This window comes from Netta rufina (assembly GCF_964035555.1).
Source record: "Netta rufina genome assembly, chromosome: 9".
NCBI lineage: Eukaryota > Metazoa > Chordata > Aves > Anseriformes > Anatidae > Netta > Netta rufina.
In genome coordinates this window covers 5,623,995-5,634,350 of record NC_140132.1, presented here as the reverse complement: position 1 = coordinate 5,634,350, position 10,356 = coordinate 5,623,995, and the positions used below count along the sequence as shown (strand labels likewise).

Below are 10,356 nucleotides of genomic sequence, written 5' to 3'. Positions count from 1 at the left end.
CAGAAGAAAGAAAAACCCAACCCAAAGCATGTCAAGTGATTATTAACACATCTCTCTAATGTTAACCAGCTTCCAGGAAGAGATTCTTGTGCTGTACAGCAGAGCAGAGTTACCGCAGCGGTGAGGCTCGCCTTCAGCCTGCTTGCCCTGACCTCACTCCCTGTAGGGCCGGGACGAGGCTGTCCCCATGGTGCTGGGGTTGGGGGACAGGCAGTGCCCTCAAAACGCCTCATGGCTGGTCTGGGAGTGATCAGGGTACGGCGAGAGGTGGTGCTGAGCTGCCCTAACTTGGTGGTGCTGCGCAGCATTGCCAGTGGTCTTCCACGCACCTTGCAACACCTGTATAAAGCTGTAGGATGGCAGTTAGGGCTGCCGGGGCTTTCATTCTCAGGCTGCACGTTGGGAAATGCGTATCTGCTCCAGGACCCGTGAGCTGTTGGGAAATACAGCGGTGAACGCGTTCTGCTCAGCTAGGGAAGCGTAATGCTGCAAGGATGGCCGCCACGCCTTCTCCTGCCAGTGTGTGGTAAAAGAGTTTTAACCATGTACATTTGTGTTCTTGGCTGAAAAAAATAAATAAATAAAATAACTTGAAGAATGTAAAGGAGGTGCTTTGCCATCCCTTGGCTGCTTGTGCAAATAGAATCAAGTTCAAAAACCGTAGCTGGAAGTTTTGGCTGGCCGGCTGGAGCACTTGCAAGAGCTGCATGGCTTTAAAATCCAGGCAGTAATCTCCAGAAGTGCAGGCAGAAGCGTTAGCCAGCTGTAGATTTGCCCAGGCTGTGGCTCAACTATTTTAAAAGAGGTGTGTGGACACGTCTGCCTCCACGTGTGCATGCGAACAGCTTAAGCAAATTTTCCAGCAGGGCACGAGCGCGCTTGCACCATGTTTGAGCCACCAAAGCTGGTGGGTCCCTGCTCTATCGGGATGCTCTCGGTCTTCTCCTCGTACCCCACCGCCATAGAGTGTCCTGGCTGCGGCCCCAAGGATGCTCTCTGACGCCCGCTGTGTGGGATCGGAGGCGCGGCAGCCGGGCAGGAACCGGGAGAAGGCTCCCAGCAGGTCGGGGGTGGGCCCGCGGTGGGGAGCGGGGTGGGTGCGGCGGGGACATCTGTGCAGGTCTGTGTGTAAAACTTCACTGCTGAATCACGGCTGTCTTATGCTATCAGAATTTTATAAATTATACTTGATAAATCCAAGCACTTCCATGTTAGATACTAAATAAATATTTTTATCTTTTATAGCATTCACCTGCATGTGGTTCGTGCGGTACATGCAAGCTGTACTTGGTTCAAATTTTAAAATACAGATATTTTGCAAGAGTTGGTGTGGCTGTGTTCGTCTTGTCCTCTGTTCCCACTTGTAAATGACCGGTTTGAGGGGAATGGCTCGCAGTTTGATAAGGCCCCCCCATACAACCCCCTCGTGATCTTCCAACACAACGCTCGCTCTGCTGGAGGCGGAGGGAGAGCTGTTGTGGTGTGAGGCGTTGTAAGATCTGAGGAAGAACAGAAAACCTGAGAGGACACGGTACCGGGGACCCTGGAGGGGAGTGAAGACTCCTAGGACAAAAGAAGACTAAACAAGGAAGTCATTAATAGACCTAGACACTGGAAATTTGGCAAAACCCTTTTCCTTCTGTAGTTTTGCCAGATGAAAGATATTGGAATGGGTTTATTTTCCGTAAATAAACCCATTCTTCACCTTCTTCCACCATGGCTTTTGTTCCAAAAAGCCAATGCTTGTCCAGGCGCTGACAGCCCTGAACACGGCGCTTCTGCAAAGCTTGGGTGTCGGAGCCGGAGCAGCCCTGCGGGCATCGCGGACAGCAGGGAGCAGGTTCAGTGGCCCTGAGGAGGCTTCAGATTGAACCTCGCTGCTGACTCTGCTCTTGGCGAGCAGCGCTGCTTCCGCGGCATGGAGCTGGTGTCCTGCTCGTGGAGTGCTCGGCACCGATATGAAACACTGCGAGCCGGGAGAGCTGATCCCTGAAAGCCCTGCAGCTTGAGCCCCTAGTGCCAACCTAAGCCTCACAGGACAGTAAATTGACAGGAGAATTGGGACCCCCAGAGTCAGAAAATCGTGCGTACAGAAGTATATTTAGTGCACACAAGTATGCCTGTACTCTGCTGAAATGCAAATCTGCCTTATTGTCGTCCTAATCCCCATGCATGACACACTAATAAACAGGGTTTTTTAATTCTTACCATCTGTGGCACAGATTGCTTCCCACACTGCGGGCTTGCTTGGTTACAGTTGTGTAGGCATCGGGGAGAGAGCTGCACGCGGCAAGCGGGGTGATCCCTGGGGAGGCTTGGGAAGGCTGCAGCGTCCTCACTCCCCACGTGCACTCGCGTCAGTTGTGCAACGCCCGTGCTCGCATTTCACGTCTGTCACGCAGGGATCGGTACAAAGCCACGCTGCCATCGGAGGGGAGCCGCAGCGCTCCCAGCTGGGTCGCTGTCGGGCATTTTTCCCGATGTGTTGGCACTTTGCACCCCGCAGCCTTGCCGGCTGCCCCCCACCTGCTGAGATGAGTGGCGGAGCTCCCACGGAGAAGCCCGCAGGGTTCCAGAGGCAGGGCTGTGCCGGCAGCTCCCAGAGCTGTCCTCTCGCCTTGTCCTCCCCGTTGCACCTCACCTCTTCTCCCATCCTCCAGCACCCAGAGGTCTAACCCGGCCCTGCTGTCCGGCTCCGCAGTGGAGACGAGCCACACTAAGCTGGCCTCATGCAAAGAGCTTGCTAGTGTTAGCCCGCAGCATTAGCGATGGCTCTAGGATTGCAAAGGAGCCATAGCCAGCTTCACGAGGAGCTGGGAAGGAGCCTGCTGCAGGCACTGAGCTGCCCACCCAGGCGGCTGCCTTGCGGCAACGCGGCCGCACCGAGCGCTGCCGTGTCGGGATGGAGCTCCCCAGCTCCCCGGGGAGCCGAGGCACAGCGCAGTGCCAGAGATCCACCTAGACGAAAATCCTGGTCAGTGAGAGGTGTCCGTGTAACGTCATGGGCAAGGCTGCAAGAAAATGCAACTGCCCAAAGCTGCTTGGCCCCTGCTGTGCACCTGGGGGTAAGGAATCCACTGGGAGGGCTATGCAGGAGCAGCAGGGACCACGCTGGCTTGTACAAATGTCCCTCTGCCCAACAAAAGCTTTGGTATTTCTCAGCTCCTCATGCAAAAAAGCACTGGCATATGCTCTGAAATGCATTGCTCCAATTTGGTTTGGAGCTTCAAAAACCACCAGGCTTACATCAACCATGGAAAAATTTAATTCCACCCACTCCCCTTTCTGAATTTAGAATGATAAAGGAGCAACAGTTATGTCTGGAGTAGGGAAGCAGATATTGCACACATCTTGCTTACAAAATATCTCTGGTTTTCATGAACAAGTTTATTTTCCTCCCCCAACCATTGATGAGCACATGACAACCGTACAGAATAAAAGCTCAACTCCTTAGTTCTGCTCACATTCACTCAACATTTGCTCTAATCAATTATCTTATTTCATGCAATAAGAAAAGAATGAGATTCCTGTTATGCAGCCATAATCAGTTACAGTATGAAGCTGTGTCTGTGGAACATTTCTGATTTTGAAAACTAATCATGTGCTCTGCCATTACATTTCTCTTGTAAAACACTGGGCTTTTACCCAACTTGATACTTTATTTCCCTCCCTCAAAAACATCGGTGGCACAGTCTCATCCTTGATGCCACATCCTTATGCTGCAGAAGCCTGCCTAATTGTGCTGTAAGGAACATATTTACCCATGGAGCCAGACTTGTTTTTTTTTTTTTACTTTATTGAAACTTAAAAGCATAAGCGGATGTTCCCTGCAGAGAAAGACAGAGGAGCAGAGGGTGCTGCATGTGAAAGTGGACATCTGTAGGAGGACAGAAGTCCGGTCTTCACAGGAAAGGCTCAATATTGATCTCTAGGGCAGAGCACGGCATGGTGAGCTCAAATTTGGTGATAACATCAGGGTGTAGGACTCCAAGTTTCCCAACGCTCTGACCTTTGGCAAAGATCTCAGCACAGCGACCAGGGAAGAAAGCAGAGCCTGTAAAGAAAGCGAGAGAAAAATCAATATTTCTCTGGGCCAAGGAAGTCAATAGGCATTTACCATGGAGAACAAAGCGCTCAGTATTAAACAGTTCTCTGTGCTGAGATGCTAAGAATGGGCTCTCGCTTTCTTGCATTAACAGTTGTCATGATTGATAGCGAACAAGGAAACCGTTTGAGTTAAAAATAAAATGTGAAGCCCAAAGCGTGGGCATTTTTCGCACTCCAGTTGTTTTGACTCAGTTACTCCTGCAGAAGGAAGCAGTGCCCATAAGTCAAGTCAGAGGGATACTGAAATGAAGAACTTTTGCAGGCTTTAGGCACTGTTTAATACCTGAATGTTTCCCACCTTACTCTGTTTAAGGAAATAAAGTTTGCTGTCATCTAAGGGGTAAGTAGGCACGTCACGCTTGATTACACGTCACATAATTAGAAACAAACTACATTCCTCATCTGGAGAAGGGCTTTTAAGCAGCTTCACAGACACTGTAAAACTGGGGAACAATGACCTACTCTCCTAACAGCAGCTCCGTTTGCATTTTTTGTCCCTGTTTTATCTGATAGCCCTTCAGAAGAGCGAGCCAAACCAAGCCAGCAAGCTTCTAATCAAGCCACCTTTCACAGCAAGTGTGTCCACCTGGGAGCAGCAACAGCAAAAGCTGGCACTTCTGTGAGGACAAGGAGAGGCTCCACTGCCGTGCACCCAGAGAGCTCTGCCCCCCTTCCAGCTTTGACAAATGTTTTCTTCTAAGTTCTCTGCTAACCAGGTGTGTGGTACCCACACCAACACCTCCTGGTGGGACCGCCCAAGTGTGCAGCTACTGGCACTGCCAGAATTCAGCACAACAGCTGTAGGCAAGTGCCAGCTGCCATTTGCTCAGATTTAGTAAGATTTTTAAATGCCTTTCCCTAGAGGAAAACTGCAGAATGTGTGTTCTGAGGTGGGAAACTCTACGCAGAGGAAAAAAAAATAAATCTCCCTTCTCTTTTTGTGGTTCAGCTCCAGCACGGTTCGGGTACTGCGATGCTCCAGAAGAAATCGCATTACACTAGAAAAAACGGGCTCTGTGGCCTAAGCTGAAACACGAAGCTCGTGTATATATTTTATATATATTATTTTGTTACTTCCTTCAATTATTTTAACCCTGAAAATGAGAAGAGGGCTGGATGTCACGGAAGCCAGGCATGGCGTGGGGCCGCCAGCTAGCAGACAACACGAGGCTGCTGCAGCCCCAGCTTGCTGCTGCCCTGGTAGCAAGCTGCCTCCGCTGTGGCTTCATGGCAGTGGCCTGCAGAGAGAGAAGGCATTGCCAGGGAGCAGCACCAGCCCAGGACGTTTCCATGTGTTTACCAGGAGCTATGTAGAAAGGCCATAAAGGGCCAAATTAACCTCAAACCTCAGGATCGTTTTGATGGCGCTCTGCTCACTGGTGGCCAGGCCCAGAGATGCGATCACTGCCAGCTCCCCGGTGGGAGCAGCTCATGTAAGCTGTGTCTCCTGTAAGGTTTGCAGTTGTAACTTGCAGCTGCAGGAAGGCGAGCAGCAGCTGGGTCTCTTCGATGTCCAACAGGCTGCAAGCGTGAATTAACCTTGCGTGGGTGGGTACTTGGGTTTTGGCTGCCTCGTGAAGTGTGATAGCAGCAGTAAATGATCACAGGAACATGAAGCAAAGGCTGTTTTGAAGCATATTCTGAACCTGTACATTTTAAAGCGTCCCGCTGCAACCTTAGCTGTGAGCACAAACCAACTGCTTCCACTGGACATACAAAAGTGGGATTATTTAAGGCCTGAATCCTACTGACACGTGACTTTAGCCAAACAGACACTTTCTACTGCCAAGCTGCAGTGTTCAGAATGAGTGTTAAAATAAAACTTGACGAAACAAATTTAGAAAAGAAACAAACGCCGCACATACAGATCACTCTGCAGATTGCGGGTGAAAACACAGTCTAAAAATAAAGTACCCTTGTAGTTAGTGGTAAAGGCTTTTCTATTTGAGCATAAAGCTGGTATTGTACCACGGATGTGAGCAGCATACAGTGACATTCTTTTAGAAACTTGTGTGTAAGCTTATACTGGCACAGCAGCAAGAACTAAGCATATGTTAATAATGTTGGCATGGTACCCCCTGCAAAACTATGGGAAAAAAATGAAAAAAACCTTTGACAATACGGTTAATTAAAATACTGAGTCTAATTTGTCTGTTCTTTTGAGCTTGTGTGTAGCCTTGGGAAAGTTGCTTTATCTTCTCGCATATCTCGTCCCAAACATATCATGAGACTTCTCCATTTGGAAGCTTTAGATACTTGAATGGAGTCAAAAATAATACTGCACTGAATCAATCCATTGCAAAGCCAGCCACTGTCCCTGCATCTCTGTAACAATTAGATGTGTTTTTCCTCACTACGCTTCACCTCCAGCACCCAGCGGGCTAGGCAGAGCCACGGGCTTCTCGCAGAGCTCAGACAACGAGCCAACGAAAATGAAGGAACCTGTTAAAAGCTTCAGGACCCCATCTGTCTGCCCAACACTTGGCTCTCGCACCAGAGAAACCTGAGCTGAGGAGTAGGTTTACAGATAGTTTATGGACTCTGGTTAATAATGAAACTATTGCTGGGACAAGGGGCTGCACCATGGCATGCCTGGGAGGAGATCCCTGCCTCCAGCCTGCGTCCAACAGATGGGGGACCTGAAGCTCCCTGAGCCCAGGGATTGTCCCCCAGGTGCTGGATGAGGGAGGTGAGCTCGCAGCTGGGGCTGGGGGGCGGCCCGCGTGTCGCTGCCAGGCCACAACTTGGAGCAGATGTAAAGTTCAGGTTAAAAATATTGATGTTGAAAGGGAAGCACATAAAGATAAAACACAGAAGAAACATTAACAAATGGGAGCAGAAAGAGGGGAGAAAAGGAAACAGGTGTTTTGCAGGGAGGGGTGTGATTGGGGTGAAGGACCACCCAGGCCTAGAAAAGGAGAGCTGAGGTAGGGCAGGGCAGGTCAGCAGCTGCAGCAGGGCCTGGCCAGTCCTTGCCACAGGACAGCGACCCACAGGAGGCATCAAAATGACCATAGAACAGAGGTAAGGATGATTTTTATTGCTTTCTGTGTTTTGTTTTGTTTCTTTTTTTGTAATACCAAGGAAATAGCAGTGGTGTTTCAGGCTCCTAGCAAAGCTTGAGTTCATGTTGTGGCCTGGGCCGTTGTGCCGACTCCTGGAGTAGGGTACAAACCTGAGTGAGAGGCTGTAGGAAAGGCAGGGGCTCACACTGCTCCCACGTGTGGGGAGCCAGCACAAACTGCAGCATTGTGCTGCTTGAGCATGCCACACAGTAAGCTGAGGCCTTGCGCTCTTAAGCCCCGCTAAAGCCTTGATGGCACCAGGAACCCAGAGGGTGCCTCCTGTGAGGGGTCAGCGCAGCGACCTGCAGCTCTGAGCAGGAGCTGAATGCTGGCAGTGCCGTCTGCTGTCCTGTCTGGGTAGGGTTGTTAAGAACCAGACGGCTGTGAAAGGCAGAGGAAGGCCGAGACAGGCTCTGGCCAGCTGCTGAAGCACACCTGAAAGCACGGTCATCGGTGTGTGTGCTGCTGCAGAGCATCCAGTCTGCTCTTGTGGAGCTGCTTGCTTGTGCTACCAAGCATGCTGAGTCAAAATTCACTTAAAATTGCAATTTACTATCCCAACCACGTTAAGGACGAGCTCCTCGCTCTTTGGATACAATCCTTTCTGCTCTGCACACAAATAGTCCTTCACAAACTTCACCTTGGAACCCAGCCAGGGATGGGATTGTCCTTGCTGACAGAGCCTTACACAATGGCAGAGGAAACCAGAAGGTCTAGCAGTGGAAATCCACCTATTAATATGTCAACATTATAATTGCTGGTTGCAAGAAGGGGTGGGGTGAAACACAATATGCATTCCTAAAGGAGAGATGCCAAAGCCAGTCATGTTTTATGCTGATATCCTACACACAAGTGAAAGACAAAAGCTGCTTCTCGTGGCTGCGAGTAAGAATTGAATTTCCAATGTTCAGTGATGTAGAAGTAATGCCTTTAATTAAAGCTTCTGTAGCACGTCCTCAAAAATCTGTAATTGCCTTTCTGTATTCAGGCAACGGGGCCACTTTGATTGCTTTGGGGTAATTCTTTGGCCAGTAATCCAATAGAGCATGTAGTCTTTAGCACGTTTTCTGGCTAATTGACCCTCAAAAAGCTCCCAGTTCCCTGCACTCTTTGTTGTCAAACACCTTGCACAGTTTCTTTTCTCTGCTTTACTCTCCCTCCTTTTCAAAAAGAAATTGATTAAAGTAGTATTATAGGCCTACAGTTGCACTAAGCCTTCAAACCTACTTGTTTGCTCCTATAATTTGAAGGAACATCGGAAGCTGAAGCTTAAGAAGGTAATAGAGAGGAGCTCATGGGGCCTCTGAAGTGTTTCATCTTAATTCCCCCTGCCCTTAGTGAAAGGGCAGCTGGTGTGCCTGGCTCGCTCTGACTCACCTGCCCAAGTATTTTACCTGTGCTACATTGTATGGAATTTGGTTTTGAGGTTAGTGGTGGTTTTTCTTTCTAGGATCAGGTTCTTCGTGCTTTTGGCTAATTCCTTCTTTAGGTAGACGCATTCAAGTACAAACTCACAGTATGCCATCAGACCAGACAGTACTTTATTTTTTTTCAATAGGCAACTATCTTCTCTTGTGCGTGTGTGCAGCGCAGTCAGGTTACCAAAACCTCATGCAAAAAGCTCCCAAACTGCAGCAACCTCAAAATCACATCTTGTCATGGGACTATCTACCTTAAGCTACTTCTTAAAAATCAGAGACCTCAACTCTTGTGAGACTTCTGGAACACTGTAAGGCTATTTCTCTTTTCAGTAAGAAGCAGACTTGATAGTATTTAAGACTCATTAGAGATCAGTGATACTGTTCGGCAAATACAGACTTAGAACATAAGTCTTTGAAGTCCTGTCCTCTATTCTGATTTGTCTGAAATTTAAAATCGCAAAGAAAAAACCCTCTTGTAAATATTTCTGTGATTGGCTGCTAAATGTTAGTTACTTCTACAATGCCTGCAATAACTTCTAACTGTGAGGAGTGAGGAGTAACTGTAGTACTGCTGGAGCCTGGAGCCAGCTGTTACAGTCATGTTCAGAAAGAGCTGCACTGAAACTGGGGATGGCAGAGGTAGCAGCCTGGTCCCCTCATCTGCCTTGAGAACAGAGAGCAATGCAGACATCCAGGCTCTAACTTCATTTTTCATTCTTGCTGTGGCAGAGGATGTGTTGGGTGTTAGTGGATGTCCAGAGGCTGTCAAGAACGTAACAGGTTCAGAGCTCCTCTGAATTCTTCTGTTGTTCTCCGGATTACAGCCCTGTCAGAGCCAGTTACAATTAGGTGGGTAACAGCAGCGTGTCCCTGCCTGTCCTCATGGAAGGCAACGTGGATGGGTGCTGAGGAAAGCAGACATCCGGGGTCACTGATCCGGGTAAGAGGGTATCACACAGTCAGTGATGAAGTATCATTGTGGCTACTTACATAATATTTACAGAAAAAGTGAGTAGAAAACCTAGAAAGAATTTTATCATTCATTTATTTTTCTATAAATCAATATTTGTGTACCAAGCCCAATAAATTTGCGTTTGTGTGGCAGTTGCAAGAAATAGCACTTCTTTGCTGGACTGGAGCTGCACTGTGGAGATACCATTACATAGCTCATCTTCAGTTTTAGGCCAGTTCTGAAATCCAGCTTTATCTGAAATGTTCGTTTGTCCTGCCTAAAAGTCCCAAACCCAAGCTGGTATCATGTCACAGCTAACTTTTTGTTCTGTCCACGTTAGTATGTGGCAGTTCACATGATGCTGGTGCATCCCATGCCCTGGATCAAGCTGTGCTCCCCTCCCAGTATGACCTGACAGCACTTGCTGAGACAGACAGCAGCCACCTGACGGTATGCTTTTATGGCCACCACATCGCATGCTGTTCAGAGAACGACTTAAACTTCCACGAAATGGTGGATAATTAAGATATGAATCTCAGCGGATGCTGGAGCTGTTGGTCAGTGTTAGCGACTGAGCCTTTTTTGTAGACCAGAGCCCTCCGGTCAGAGCACATGGCTGTGCCCCTAGGAGCAGAGCTGCTTGAGCCAGCCCAGGACCAGAAGCAAGGCTGCGAATGCAATCAACGTGGCTATTTGCTTCTGGACCCAAACAAGGGCAGTCTTTGCCTAGGCTGAGTCTGCACCAGCTCAGTGTGTCTTTGCTATCTACCGACTTCTAATTTGTGCAGAACAAGTGAAGGGAGAGTCAAGT

General features: G+C 48.8%; 1 protein-coding gene across 1 annotated transcript in view; it reads right to left on the bottom strand.

The window, feature by feature from the left end:
* Positions 1–3,655: 3,655 nt before the first annotated feature.
* Positions 3,656–10,356, bottom strand: part of FARSB (phenylalanyl-tRNA synthetase subunit beta) — a 36,026-nt gene continuing 29,325 nt past the window's right edge. Inside the window, exon 17 of the mRNA XM_084292356.1 lies at positions 3,656–4,054. Coding sequence (XP_084148482.1) covers positions 3,903–4,054 — 152 coding nt within the window. The 3' untranslated portion in view covers positions 3,656–3,902. The remainder of the gene's footprint in view (positions 4,055–10,356) is intronic.